The 15,759-nt window shown below is 44.2% G+C and overlaps 1 protein-coding gene across 5 annotated transcripts in view; it reads right to left on the reverse strand.

Moving 5' to 3' along the window:
• Positions 1–9,270, reverse strand: part of SMAP1 (small ArfGAP 1) — a 103,469-nt gene extending 94,199 nt beyond the window's left edge. The window contains exon 1 of one of the 5 annotated variants that reach the window (XM_087775378.1): positions 9,068–9,270. In XM_087775378.1, the coding sequence (XP_087631504.1) occupies positions 9,068–9,185 (118 nt within the window). In that variant the 5' untranslated portion in view covers positions 9,186–9,270. Of the gene's footprint in view, positions 1–8,627; positions 8,777–9,067 lie in introns of those variants that run through there. The other 4 variants (XM_087775377.1, XM_087775381.1, XM_087775379.1 and 1 more) reach the window with 4 other exon arrangements.
• Between the last annotated feature and the right edge of the window lie 6,489 nt (positions 9,271–15,759).

The following is a 15,759-nucleotide window of genomic DNA, read 5'->3' on the forward strand; positions in this document are numbered from 1 at the left end:
CCTCACTATTCTGCTGAACCATCTCCCAAATGATTCTTCCAAGCAGATCACTGAACAGAACAAATTCTCTCCTAAAGATCATGGTTGCGATCCTACTTTTTGCTTTGTTCTCTCCAGATCCTGAACTCTTCCATTTCACAGTCACTGCAGCCAAGACTACTCCTACAACCTCCTTACATCCCCAACCTGCCCTTCCTTGTTTGTAAGTAACAGGTCCATCTGAGAATCTTCCTTTGTCCTCAACCACTTGTGTTGAGCAGTGGCCATCAATGAATGCCAGAAGCCCTCTAGATCACTCATTCCCCACTGTGCTGAACCACCCTGGTATTTGCTGGAGAGACAAGTTCCCCCTGAGCACCAAGGCCTGTGAATGTTAAGCTTGAGTTGTCCGAGGAAGGCCTCATTACTACTTCTTTCCTGACCAGGTGGTCTGAAGCAGACACCCAGAACATCACCCATGATGGTCTGCCCTCCAATTCTGACCCACAAGCTCTCAGCTGGCTCATTAGCCATCTCTAGGCAAAGCTGCATGCAGCCTCACTGCTCTCACAGAAAATGGCAGCTCCCCCTTATCGCCATCCCAGCCTGCTCTTCCTAAAGAGCCTCTATCTATCCATTGCAGTCCTCCAGTTCCGAAAGCTATCCTCCTCTGTGATGCCCATAAAATAATAGCTCAGTCTTAACTCATTTTTACTCTTCCATAATATCTGAAAACAATTTGTTGTTGACAATACAGTGAAGATGGATTCAACTAATCATGGGTTCAACAGTGTTACTCTTCAAGCACCTCAACATGAAAATAAGTTATCACTGAACAACTTTACCTGTTCACAAGGCAAAGTCTTTTAAGTCTTGAGGAATTTAGCTGTGGCCACAACAATACAAAGCATCTAAGTTTCTAATGTAAAGCTGAATCATGCTCAAACAAATCTTAGCGAGCCAGTCTAGGACAATGTGACACCTGAGCTAAATTAACTGCTGACTACCCCCTGAGTAATGGCTGATAATTGACTCTTTCTTAAATCCTATGGGAAGCATGGATTAAAGAGGGAGCCACCCCTCCAGGAAAAGGTACCTTCCCAAAAGTCTACTTATCACACACACATATATCTAATTGCTTCCTCTGTATTGTTGACAAGGACTTCTTAAGGCTGCAGCACAGTTGCTCTTTACAGGGTTCAGACCAAAGAGGGCAGATTCACAAGGCAGTGTCAGTTTCAGTTCCACAAAAGGAGATTTAGGAACAAAGCAAAAGATTAATAGGTGGTATCAACAGCATCCTGCAGTGGCATCTTTTTCCTGTCACTAAGGAGTGGCAGAACCACCAGCTTAGGTACCATCAGGAGACACACACCAGTAGCCCCTGACCAAAAAAACTAGGGTGTCTTGCACTTCAAAAGGGAAGAACATCATCTCATCAATACTAATAATCACTTTTCAGGAACTGTCCCACCTTTATGGTCCACACAAAGGAAACTGCTTAGATGGCCAAGGCCTATACGTCTGAATGTAAGGCAGCAAACTAAGGACATCAGGATTTCTGCACCTGTATAATCTACCTCAGAGAACCTAAAAAGTTACAATGTAATAAAAAAGAACCCACAAGTCCCACAAATATTTTTATTAGTAGTCACAGAAAAATTTAGGTTGAAAGGGACCTCCAGAGGTCACCTAGCCCAGCCTCTTGTCAAAGCAATGCTAACATCAAAGCTACATGATGCCACTTTGGGTCTCACCCAATCAAGTTCGGTTAAGTCCTGAAGAATGGAGATTGCACCCACAAATACCACTTTAAGGGCTTTGGTAAAAAGCCTTCAGGCTGCGCACACAATCTCAACAGCAGGAACCTGTATTTGCAAACAACCCTGTTCTATCACAAGCTAAACAGATTTCCTGTGACTTTTTTCCAGAGTATTTTTCTGCACTATGAGTCAGGAGGTGGAAACAAATCCCTTCCTTAGAGGCAGAAAACACACCACTAGAGTCACCCGATACTGCAACACCCCACCCACTTACAAGTTTTAAGCTAAAGCTGCCACACTCCTCCTAGCAAGAGAGGTGTCTTCTGAAGAGCTCTTCAGGCGAGACAGTTAATTGCAGCTCTCAGGGCCACAACAGCAACTAATTCCTAACAAAGTTTCAGTCTCATGCAACCAGTGTCAGCAACAGGTAAAAGGGTACAGAACAAAAACAGAGCATTGGGGTAGTTTTATTTAGTAGCAGGGAATCAGGAAAAAAATCCTGGTGATACAGTGTCAGGAGAGACTGAAGATAGTTTCTGGTCCCTTCAGGTCTTTGAAGGCACTACCTTTCACAAAGAGGCCAGAAAGGTAACAGTGTAATACCAGATTATCACTAGGATTTCTAGTGATACAGTTCCTTACTGTTATTAGAGGTAAAGATACATCATTCCAGTTGCTACGCTTAAGCAAGATCCACCCTGAATCAAAGTGGTTTGCCTTCATTGCTCCTTGTGGAAGGATACTGTAAAGCCTCACTGGACAGCTAGAAGCCTCCAGTTGTTCTATCTGTCTATTCGTATTTTAGTCTGGTATGGTCGTATGATCCTCACCAGCCCGATCTCACAGCGACAATACCAACCTTGCAACAGAATCACACAGAGAAGCACTAGCAATCTCCTGATCCAAGTAACCTGAACTCATATCTGCTATTTGCAGCTACATTCACTGCTACAAGATATCCACAGAGCAGTAATCAGCTACTGGTTGGTTACTGCTCTGCATTTGAACTTCAGTATAGGGCTAGAAGTTGCACTTAAGGTGATGTATGGAAGTGACCTCCAACGTCATCCAACCGTGTTCCATTTCCCCCAGTGTCCTACTTCACCAGTTTCTCCACCTTAGGAGGAGGACGTGGAAGGTCTTCACCTGAGGAGGTACAGCAGCCAGCACCTTGTCCTAGAGCAAGCCAATACTGTTGATAAGCTGATCCAAAGTATTCTTACACTGACAGTCAGAGGCAAAAGCTGAAGCCTTGCACAGGCTGAAGGCAGCAGGCTATAAGAGTTACCCATTTGCTTTAGGTTAATTCCTGAGGAAGAAGTACACTATTTATTAAAGTATGCAGGCAAGATTAACACAGTGAGAAGACCAGCCATCAAAACAAGTAACCAGCAAAAGCAGCTTCACAAGAAGCGAGGTTCACACACATTCAAGTTGGTCTCCCAGCCACAGAAGAGATCACATGCGAGACTTAATTGTCTACAAAAAACCCTGAGTCTAAACAGCTATAAACGTATCTGGAATATTCCAGATTTGTTTCGATAGCTAGTTTGCCCATTTCAATTTAAACTAGATTTTTTTATCCCTAACTGCTAAGAGACTTTGTGTTCGAGATTGGTAAGTTGTTAGGGAAGCTAAAGTTTGGTTCACTTGAAGCCAAAATTGTAATAATTGGTTCTGGCTACACAAATTTCAGTACTGCAATCCTTCCTGTTCAGTCTCTCCCCACACTCCTAAGAGCCTGTACCTGCCACTCTTCAGACAGCATAGACCAAGTCTTCAGTCATATACAGATATCCAAGGATTGTATAGTACAACTATAAATATTGAAAAGTATCTTCGCTAATATTATAATGAAAGTAAACAAATTTTAATCTGGTTGAACAGCAGTGACAATGTGACTCTTTATACTAAATTCTGGTAAGAGATCATTTAACCAGACTTCAAGCCCTACCAGGCATGAAGTAAGTAAACATTAAAAAAAAAAAAAAACAAAACAAAACCACAACTAACCACAGAACACCTCCTCTAATACAGAAATGTATTCACCTTTTCTGAAGGCCCAAGACATCTGCAATTGTCTATACAAAGGTCTGCAAGCTTCTAATTACGTTATTTTAACTTTGTTAGAGTTAAAAAAATTCTAAAGCAGTTGACAACTCAGGTAATTGCCTTCTTGACAGAGAGATGAATTTACAAGCAGACTTCAGTAGTCAATCCATTTGTACTAAAGCCAACATCCAAATGCAAGCATAACAAACAGAAAAGGTATGGTAGAGAACATTCACGCTGGTTTCAAACATACCTCTTTTGTTCAAACACTGTTAGGAACAATAATTGGAGTCTTATGATCCACATTTGCAGATACTGTCACACCAGACCAAGGCTGATTGCCTTCAGTTTACTTTACAGGCCTACTTGCTTAGATGGCTAGTCCTTTGATACTGCTGAACATCTTGTCCCCTTCTAGGAAAAAGCATCTCCTTTTGTGCTTCATCACACTCTTCAACTTCCAAGTACTTGATTCAGTATTGCTTAGCATCAGCACCCAAATAATACCAGCCTTGCTGCCAAGTAATAACACAAGCCCAGGAGACTTCTAGCATGTTATAACTAGGTACTAAGTACACAGAAATAGCAAATGATAGCCCCTGTAGTCAAAGGGTTGCTGACTGAAGTTAACAGGTTTTGATTTTGGCTCCATTTGACAGATCTAAGAGGTGTTACTGCTTAAGAGATTCAAATATCAGCATTACAACAACAATAAAAATGCAATGTAGTCTCCCTCTACAGTGAAAGGGAAAAAAAAATCACATGCTTTACAACAGCTTTCAGCATAGTCTACACACAAGACGGACAGATCTACAGCTATTTCCTTCTCCTAGATCCTTCCAATTCCTGCTAGCTTTACCTAGTTATACACACAAAAGGAGCACAAAGGAATTTCAGTTGCTTCTCTCTTTCAAAAATTCAGAATGACTTAAGTTACTGCCAACATGCCTTACTATTTCCTACAAATATTAGAAACAGCAGTATAACTACTTCCCAGTAGTGTAACACTGGGAAGACATCTACTGCCTTATGTAGATGACTGTTCAGATAGGGATGTCAAGAACAGTCAGTACACAGACAAGCACTGCCTTGTCAAATGTCATCCCAACCTCCTCACTTTTCCAAAAATCTCAGTGATTGCAAAGACAGTTCCAGAACCTTTGATTTATAGGCTTCTTCCCCACAGAGGTGTCATCTAGTCTTTCCGGTAGCTGTAAGACACAGTTTGAAGGCGACATATGGCAATTACAGTATGGCCCTACAGCAGGTAGTTTCCAACACATTTTAGCAGTGACAGTCGGATTCATAGCAGCTATTTCAACAGTTAAAAGGCAAATACAGAATAAAAAGCACTTCCAGAAACTGTTGCCAGAGTCAGCAATCCTAATTATTGCTTAATGCTTACTCTGGCAGATGTGTCCTCTGCTGTATTCTCCACCTTCCAAAAGACTAGCAGGACAAAGCTGTCTAATGTATCTGCATACCTCATACCTGAAAAAGTAGGCCAGAAACCAAAGGATGGCTTTGTTCTTGATACAAGACTACTATTAACGACAGCAAGATTATTTTGAGGAAGACCAAGAGGTAACTTTTTTAATTCTTACACAGAGCAAGCACACGATAATATAGGAAAGGTTCGTGCCTGAAACTTCCTCACAAGCAATGCAGATGGTGGTCACATACTGAGAGCAAGGAGAGCTAATTCAGTAATTCAGGAGTGAATCAGCAGTAGGACAGCAGTAAGTTCTGATGATCTTTTTGATGTGCAAAAAGCCAGCAGAGAAGCCTTAATGATATGAAGGAAGAGTTCAACAGTGGCATTTCAGTAGATACAATCAAAAGCAGTGATGATAAATACACAAATAGGACCACATTAAATTTTTTAGGGTCAAAAGGATATTTATAAGATTTTAAGTGACATCTAGCTACCTAAGAATTCCCAAAGCCTCAAAGAATAGCAGTTAAAACAGATATACAAGTACAGTCTGCAAGATTTCAACATCCCTTGGATGTGACTATCTGAACAGAAGCCTAGGGTAAATATAATACTTGAGGTTTAAGAGAGACCATGGCATCTACGGTGAGAGGAAGGAATTAGTGATGACAGCCTCTTAGCTTCAGTTAAGAACCCATACTGAACTGCCAGCTATCTGAAAGACCATACTGAAAACAATGGGTTTAAGTCTTGTCAGAATAAGACCCAAGGTACAACTGCAACTCAGTTAACACAACCAGAGTTAGTCATGAAGATAACGTTACACAACAATTAGGTGAACACGAAGAAAGCAAAAAACAGAACTCGGGATCCTACTAAACAACAGAAAGGAGGATGACAGACAAAGGAGCAAAGCTCACACAAAAGAGGAAAGTAACAGAAACTGAAGGGGACAGCATTTCAAAGAAAAAAATAAATTACATTAAGGGAAAACATACATTCTGAACAAGGACTGACACCAGAGAAGTCCTAAATATTTTGTCATGAATGGTTTCATGTTCATGTCTGCAGAACCCGGGATGAAGAGAATCTCTAGTGGAACTGGCAATAGGGAACTCCAGACTGTAATGACAAACACACCCAGAGATGAAAGGGATGCTGTTAGTGATGCAAGAGGCGAAGGAGACTGTCACAGTTCGGGGAACGCCATGCAGACGGCTCACAGACACTGGTTAGCTACTAGAGACATATTAAAAATTGCTGCCTCAGACATCACCGCATACCAAGACTAGCAAAACTACAACTTTGCCAGACACCAGCAAGTCATTAGCACTCAACTGCCATGGATTAAGTGTGAAACATATTAGGAACAAACAGATGGCTGCAACTGAAAGTATCCTTCACTTTTCCTCTTCTTCTGGCCAATAAGAAGCTTCAAAAGACTGATATAACGAGGAGTTCAACAGTGGCATTACATGCTCATGGAAAGCTTGATTTTCAACTAAACAACTGATCACGTTTTTTCCTCCGAGCCACATCTCTTCTGGAAGTATACAGAAATGTAGACTTCGGGGTATAGCAGAGGCATCTCAACATTGTTCACACAACTCTTCTTCTTAAACCTAAGGAAATAAATCTACACAGAGCATCCATATATGACCATCTCTTCAGTCAAGTGCCTCTAGAACAGCTGAAACACATAAGTTTATCATTCCACACTCTCCCCTCCAACTATAAGAAAAGCATACACTTAACTACAGGAGTACAGGCAAAGGCAGATGGTACTACAAAGTGAACATGATGCAAGATTTAAAATAAGAATTGCCAGAACAGGATGAGGCAAGTGCAAATTAAACTTGAAAGAAGAAAGAGAATTAAAAAAAGAAACAAAACAATTCCCTCAATATTGTAAGCTCACATTGCATCACACAGTATTTTCACGTCAGCTTTCCTGGGGGACAGGGTGAAAGCAAGCCATGCCTCTGGCATACAGAGAGACAGCAAGGGAGAAGTGGGGCTGAGCAACAGAGAAAACAGAGAAGCCTTCAGAAGTGCAGTCAGATTTTATCAAGGTAGCTAAGTAAAATAATTTACTAGAAAGATGGAAACTAAATTACAGGTACTAGCAGAAGACAGCCTGGTCAAGAGATTGGTAGGTCCTCCAGAACCTGAACAGGAAAAAAACCAAACTCAAGACACATCAAAGCTCGAACTCATGAAAGAAGCTCTTGTGACAGAAGAGGTATGAAAGTATCAAAGAAACGAACAGTGGATAAAGACACTCAATAACACAAATATAAGAAGGAGGAAGCTGAAAGTGTCAGCATTGCTGAAGTGGCAAAAGATACCAAGCACCAAGGACTACAGAGACTTACAAATGATACTTTGACCAGGTGATGGTTAGAAAGAGGGAACTCAGAAGACACAACAAAAATTAGTTGGACAATTCCAGACTCTGACCTTGAGCAACCCAGCTCCAAGGCCTACACTATGGAACAACACACATATGGAACTCCACCAGCAAGCAACTCAGAGCAGCATTCAGCATGGAAATCTAAAGTGCCAATAACGCACAAAACATACAAGCATGATTTTTCCAGAAAACCACCGGTTGCAATGAGTCTTTTACACAATAACCAGGAGTCTGGGGGCAAGAATAGGTGTCCTAGAAAATTATTAAGAAGAGTTACTTGCAAAATATAAAGATCTATTATCTTTGGTGTAATCCATATTATATACTTTTTAGCGTTACATACTAGGAAAATAAAGTCTGGGTTTAGTGTTTCTGATGTATCAAACAGCAGCATCATGCAAGGCACTGCACGATTTACGTCCACGGCAAAAAAATAGCATGCGCGGATGGAAAATGGAAATTACAAACATAGTGCTATTTCTGGTTGCTCAAACCTCCAGTTGAGGTGGAGAAGGACTGAACAAGACAGTTCTGGACCTAATCATACACTGCAAACACCTGGTTGTTATTCAGGAAGTATTATACTTAAAACAAGAACTTACTGTGCAATCATCGTATTTAGGATAACATCTTAATGAATCGACTCTAGATGAAAGACAGATGTGCTACGTTTTTCCACTTCAAAGCCACAGAACCCAGGGTAAATGCAAATATATATCTGCTTTTGTGCAGAATAAAACTATCAGGCTAAAGAGAGGTAAGATTCGACAGCGATATAATCTTTGAAGTTTCATTCATAACCAAAGCTAGGTCTGTGACTTAGACACAGACAGCCAGATTCAACGAGCCTGGCATTTGCGTGACCGAGTCAACGCTGAAGGGCAGCGTTTTGGACACCCAGCGTTCACCTCCTCCGGCGCCTGCCCCTGCCACCGGCCGGGGACTTCCTGAAGGCCCTCTGACACAGCCGGCTCCCGATCGATACCTGTCAACGCAGGAGGAGGACGCGGCAGTGAAACTTCAGGAAAGGGCTAGGCCGGTCACTGCAGAAAGCCTCAGCTGGGGGGCTCCTCGCTTTAGGATCATGGAGCTACAGCCCAGCTCAGATCGCTTCACCACGAAACGTAAGGTCCTCCGGCTTCCACCACGGCTCTCCCCAAGCCGCGCAGATTCCTGCTGCCGCCCCTCCGGGCCCCGTTTCGGGAGGGGGCCGGCCGCCGCCGGCAGGGCGGCCCCGCCAGCGCCCCGCCGCCCCTGCGGACGTGGAGCGGGGCGGCGCCCCTCCCCGGGCCTGGCTGCCGAGCCGCCGGCCCCCCGCCCCGAGCGGGGACCCCGCCGAGGCCGGGGCGGGCGGACACAGGCAGGGCCCGGCCCCGGCCGCCCGCCCGCCTCCCCGGCGCCCAACGGCCGCCCGCCCCGCCGTACCCTTGGCCTCGCAGTCCGCGCAGTACTTGTTATCCTCCTCCCGCAGCAGCTTGGCCAGGATGGCCTGGTGCTGCTCGTTCTGCTTCTGCGCCTTCTCTCGGCAGGAGCGGGTGGCCATGGCGGCGGCGGGTGGCTCCGAGCGGGCGGGCGGGCGGGCGGCGGCGGCGGCTGTGCTGGGGCTGGGCCGGGGCCGGGCCGGCACCGCTCGGGACGCGGCGCTCCTGCCCAGGCGCAGCCACGGGAACCGGCGGCCGCGAGCGCCGACTTCCTCAACCGGAACTACTTACAGCCGCAGACGCATCCGCCTCCCTCCCCGCTCCGTCGCTCGCCCTCGCGCGCACGCCCACCTCCGGCCAAAGTAGCACAGCGCCGAGGGGGTGAAAAATAGTCCGCCGGGTCCTAATGCCGCGCCGACAAGTCGCCCCTCCTCGCGGGGCTGTCCAAAGGGGGGCGGGGAGGGGCGGCGGGCGGCGCTCTACCCTGACCCGGCTTTGGAAGGGCACAGAGAGACGGCTGGGAGTGAGGGTCGCCTCGCGAGGGCAGGTGGTATCCATCCGCCCGTGGGTGACCCCGCCCTACCCCCCCGCCGGGCACCACCTGGAGGGCGGGGCTCGGCGCGAGCCGTCGCACCTGTGCAGGCGGGGCGGGGCGGGGCGGGGCGGCCCCGAGGGCGGCCTGAGGGACGCCCCGCCCCGCGGCTACCCTGTGAGGCGGGCGGCGGGGCCTAGCGCGGAGCCCCGGAGCTTTCTTCCCCGGTTATCGGCGTTGTTCCTGTCCCTCGGGCGTGCAGCGGTCTGGGTGTCGGGGCCCTTCTGGCAGCCCCGGGGCTCGCTGTGGGGGCCGGTGCCGCAGCTCTCCGGCCCTGCCGGCCTGAAACCCGCCCGTCTTCGGCTTGCGCCGCCCGGGCTGGAAGCCCCGGCTGGGTCAGGCTCCCCACAACATGGCGCTTGTCCCCCTCCGGCAGCAGCAGCAGCGCACCCGCTTTCGGTGCGGTTGGCCTACGCTCAGCGCTTCACCTGCGGCAAGGAGGATCCGTGCCTTCCGCTGTGTAAAGCAGTTATTTTACCCTTAGACTATGCGGTATCTGGTAGTCTGTGCCTCCCCAGGTGGCAACCCATAGGTGGTAAAAACCCCAAAACGCATGGCCAAGTGATCCGCCGGTGGTGGTGGCATTATGTAGTCCTGTGTCCTTGGGTCAGGCCTCTCTCCAGGCCAGAGCCTGGGAGAAGAAAAGCTGTTACAGCCTCTTGATTGAATGGGCATTGCTATTGCATTAATTTCCCCTCTGAACTTTCTCCAAGTACGTGTTTCTGTCTGTCAAAGAACATTACGGGCAGCAGAGACCTAACAATGAGGAGACCGTGGTGCTTCCTCATTCCCACTGAGGTGACGTGAGGCTCGGAGGAAGGCAGCGTTGCATCCCGAGGCTGCTCTGTGATTTGGACCCAACGTACCTGCAGAAGGCATAGCCCAGGCTGGATTTCTGTGACCGAGGCTACGCACCTCTACGTTTTGCCTGCCTGAAGCACTGTGTCTCCTTCCAGTTTCCCCTTTGTCCATCTCGTATTAGGTCCCTTTGCCTCTGCTGAGTACTCTTGAGCCTGTTTATCAGTAACATCTTTTTTTGTCAGCTCGTTCCTAGCTTACTTTATTTTTTTCCCTCTAATCTAACCCTTCTGGGAAGAGCTGAAGACTATATATAGCCTATAAAATACTTAAGGGAGGCAGATGGAAATTCAGGTCTTTTTTCTCTCGGCCGTTAAATTACTGAATCATGCTCTGTATCTTTCTTTTTCTCAGATCCAATAGTTAACTAATTATCCCCTAAGTTTGGAAGAGTTACAACAGAAAGAACTGAGAATACTGCACATCAAGTTAATTAGTAGTTAAGCTAGCATGTGGGAGAATGTGTTTAGATCTCCCTCAAATAATGTAGGGAGTTAAGGTCTGCCCATAGGCTGGGAGAGTGTCCTGGCCAGTGAGTATTGGGTATGAGGCTGCAACATGAGGACATGGTATTGATGCATAATTCCAAGAGATGGTTTAGCATCCTACTTGGAGGCAGGCATTAAGGGTTAAAACTAATAATACAGAATGGTACAACAAAGTTGAGCTCCAGCTGCCTCACCGCAGTGCCTAAATCTAAAGACTTCCTGCACCAGGAGTGTAAAACAAATGTGAATGTAGCCTGATATTAGCCGTACTTGGCTAGGGACTCAATTATCAGGGTGCAATAGTCCTGGCTGCTTAAACGTGACGTTAAACAGGACTGGCTTCTAGCTGAATACTTTACCTACAAGCATACAATTGTTTTCCTTTCCTAGCCCAAAGTGTCTGTAATTATTGGATCTTTTGTAGAGAAAACCAGCTTCAGCTACAAGGGCAGCGAATACCTCTGCTCCTTGTCATCATCCCAGGGCTCTGAGGAAGAGAATGGTTTTCAGAAAGGCAAGAGTTGTGGATAGGAATTCCCTGAGAGAGAAAAGGAGATGAACTTGCCTCTCATATGCTAGGTAAGCAGCAGCACTGCCATTTTAGAAGAAAATAGTAGCTGCTTTTGTATGTTGTGAGACTTGACCTGTAAATTACATGTAGCCTGAAACTCTCTACCATATTGCCAGAAGGTATCAAATAGCTTTGAGCAATTGGTTTAATTTAATGTGTATCAGTTTCTCTAATTCTAAAATGAATACAGTCATGAAAAGTGGCTATTGATCCAGTTCCTGTGCTTGAAAAAACCTACACAAGTACAGAGTAAGTGTATTGCTTAGTGTGTGCTTTGGCACTTAGTGCCTTAAAACTAGATGTCCTGATTGCATATTTGTTGGGTCTAACTCCCATTTTGTGTGCGTGCTTGGGTGGATTGATGTGGGATACCCTCTTCTGACTGTAAATCATGAAGATGTGCTTCTTGTGTTCAGCTCTCAAAATTATCCTTTCCTTCAAAGTACTTATCGATGCTTCTATAAAGTAGTAGAAATATGAAACCACCTGCTTCACTCTAGGGCTGAGATGAATAGGTTGTTAATATTTTAATAGATAGTGCTTTGAAAACAGCATGCTGTAAATGGATTATTAGGTATTTCCCTGAGAGCTCAAATGAATCCAAGGAAGGCAAAAATGTATCCCTTCTGTACCTTTGCTGCTTTTTATAGATCCTAAAGAGAAGCAGAGGGTTGTAGATGCGGTTACTGCCTGAAGCATTTTTCAGAGGGGAAACAAAAAAGGAAGAAAAGATGTCTTTGAGGATACAGTATGATTTATAGAATGAATTAAGGTCTGCCCACACCATGCCGTGAAATATAGTGCAAAGAGGCCAGAGATGTTGCTACCTAAGGCTCCTTCAGAAGGAGAAGATACACAGTTGTTGTGCTGAGCCTGTCAGCCTGGTGCCCTTTGCTTCACCTTTCATTAAGCCCTGCAGAGCACAGCCTATACAATCCAGTTTTGGAATTGCTTAAGTACATAGTCTTGTGTTTCAAGACCTGTATCTTCAGAATCAGTGAGTTTCCTGTGGCTAACTGAATTTTCCGCAAAGTGACTTAAATACTGGAGTTCGGCAGTTTCCAGTGCTAGAGATTGTGTTGTGGTCGGTGAAAGCATAGATTTACCCAGCATGAAAAAGACCTCTCCCTAGCAGTCGCTACTTGTCATCCTGTAGGCTATTCCACTGCTTTGTAGGGATAGCTATAGCTAACTTGTGAAGTTCATGTTGTCTTGTCATCTGAGAGCTGAAATCCACTGAATATAATCTTCCTGGCTGAAATTCACTGAATCTAGACACCTACTTTATTCAGAAATCATCCCATAAACCAGCTTTAAATAGTATTTGCTAATCAGGACAGTATTAGCATAAATTTGACTTAATTGGGGAGCATGTATCAGGTGCAAAGTTATTAACTGGATTGAAACCAGGTGTTAAAATAGCTGTGTTTTTCTAATGCCTCATCCTCAAGTATCAAAGTCCAGAAATAAACAGGGTTCCAGTTAGAGTTGTTGAGTTTGAGAATTTCTGATTCATAAGAAACCTTGGTGCTTCAGATGTTTTCGTGCTCTTAAGAAAAAAAAATATATATATGTGTGTATATATATATGTATAACTTCCTGGGAAATGGACATTTCAATAATGTTTCTGAAACTCAACTCTTTGAAGTTGTCTCCCCAGACTGCAGAGTCTTGGGCAGCCCACAGAGTCAGATAACGTGGTACCTGCAGTCCTCGGCTGGCAGAGAATGGCAGAACCTGAAAAGTTAACCTTAACCGCTGTGTTTCGGCAAACACTTTAGATGGACTTTTATCACAGACTGAAGAAAATCTTGAGCTATGAGCCAGTCACCCTGTCTACCCTTGATAGCCAGCAGAGAGAAACAGACCTTCCTGAAGGTGGTTTGTCTTGTTCTCAGACGGGTGTCTGACTGGGGTGAGCTGAGTTACCATCTGGAAGGGCCTGTGTTAGAAGGAGGTGAATCACGTTCTGGATCGTTTGTGACTCCTCATTGACTGTAAAGGGTAGAGAGGGTGACCGTCTCGTGCCTGAGCGTTAGACATTTAAGAAATGAATTCTCAGCCTTGTTTTTAATGAATGGGAATTTTTCAGCAATGTACTTTGTGTAGGAAAATTCTTGCTCAGCTCTAGTTCCGATATCTTCAATCAAAAAAAAAAAAAAAAGAGAGGATGCCACGGTAACTTCACTTTACATTAAATAACATCTGTATCAGGGAATCTACAACTATACCAAGGGTTTCCTCATATTTTTCGTCTTTGCTTAAAAAGAAAAATACAGCCCCACAAACAAATTCAACAAAGTGTTAAAAAGTGCAATATTTTTACAAAAAAAAAAAAAACCAACAAGCCCCAGCATTTGAAAATCAGAAAGTTTAGAGTTAGTTTTTGAAGCTCAATTTTAATTCTGCTTTGATAAACCTTTTTATTGTTAATATACAAACTGTATGTATATTTGAACACAATACTTACATTAATTTATGCTTTACAAAGCTTAAACTATACAGGACAGAATGTAGCAATACTACAGAAAGAGTCCCTATGTGATGCAAAAGTTGTTAGGGACAAGACTGTCGAAACCATAGTTGAAAATACTATGTATACAGGAGTAACAAGATTGTATCTCATCATCCCCCAAATGGGTATAAAATGTTAGACAGCCTTTGTAGGGTCACTGCAGCTGGAAGTCTGATCGATAACCGTTGTGGGCTTGCCCCAGGAGTGGCACGAGTCATGTATTCTTGCAGTTTGAGCACTTACTGCCTGGCCCGTGAAGCAAACGGTTATAGTGTCACTCCCAAGATGGTTAAAAAGTATAAAAGGAGGAAGATTTATAGGTGAGGCTGCATTTTCAATGACTTCTGGTTTCTGTACAGCAACTTGACTGGAGAGATGAGATATTAGAGGCAGTAAATTCTTCTTCCAGTTTCTTGGTTCTTCCTTTACTTTTACGCAGAGACTGAGCACCTGGTATTAGATGAATTACCGACGTTATGACATCCCAGATAATGCAGGCTAATTTCTATGGGTGCTGAGTATTTGAAATACACTGAAATCGAAAGATGATGGTATGTTCGCACTTCTGAAAATTAAGACAGAAATTCTTAAAACTAGAAAGGGATCTCCATCTTTTATGAAGTGGCATCATCTAGTGACATCCCAGCACATGATGATGCATCACCAACAATCTTGTTTTCTTGAGAGTTATTAGTAAATCTGCATTGTAATTGTAAATACAAATGAGTACCTGGGAGGTAACTGTAAATTAAATAGATGGATGCAAATGACTAAATACATTTCAATGAGCTTTGCTGTCAGTCATAATTGTGTAAGCTCAGAAAATAATACCATGCTGTAGAGATAATACGCGTATATACAATTATGTTTTAAACTCCTGCATGTATTTGGGCACTATATTCTAGTGTGGATTATAGTGTAGGTGTAGAATATAAGGAAATGGAAGCTCCATACGGTTCCGATGGAAGCATGGAAGAGATCTTAAAAATTAAATGCTTTGCACTTTCCAAGCTCACGGTGTATTTTCAGCTATTTAAGCCTATGTGTATGTTTCAGCCCGAGTCTTTTCATTTCGATTTATCTCATTCTAAGATTGGGCTTTTTGAACAGAGAGACTGCTAGATGGAACTTTGTGAGTCATGCATTTGGCTCACTCAGGCTTTGAGGATAAGAATACCAGCCTAAGGTATCAGTAGTCCTTGATATCTAGCCAAGAAGAAGAGCAATAATCAGATGTGAAATCAGTCGCAAAATCAGAAATTTGAAAGATTAGGGAGAAATATGAAAAGAAAATACAACGAGAGACAGCTGAGCTCCATTGTTATTACTGTTTCATGTGCTACCGTGCAAAAGGTAGTCTTTGAAGCTTAAACAAGTTTTGTTGACTGGGTAAACAACAGGGTAGACACCAAAGCTAGGACAGTTTTTGATCTGGCTTCACATGGAACAAATCTTAGTTTTAGCTCTTCAACAACAGAAACTGTGATTCGTGTAGCCCATTTTTTCAACCCAATGAAATCCTGAACTTGCAGAGAGTGCAGGTTAAAGACTAGCTGATGAATTGCAAGGCTCAGACTGTTGCAGACAGAAGAGAATCTATATATACATAGGTTTTGAGATGTTTTTTCCTCTGTAACTATGTTTTTCCTTCTCTTTTCTGTAGTACTGTTTA

The sequence above is a fragment of the Nipponia nippon genome, unplaced genomic scaffold, assembly GCF_047370975.1.
Source record: "Nipponia nippon isolate SJK-2023a ecotype South Korea unplaced genomic scaffold, ASM4737097v1 scaffold_4, whole genome shotgun sequence".
Taxonomy (NCBI): Eukaryota; Metazoa; Chordata; class Aves; order Pelecaniformes; family Threskiornithidae; genus Nipponia; species Nipponia nippon.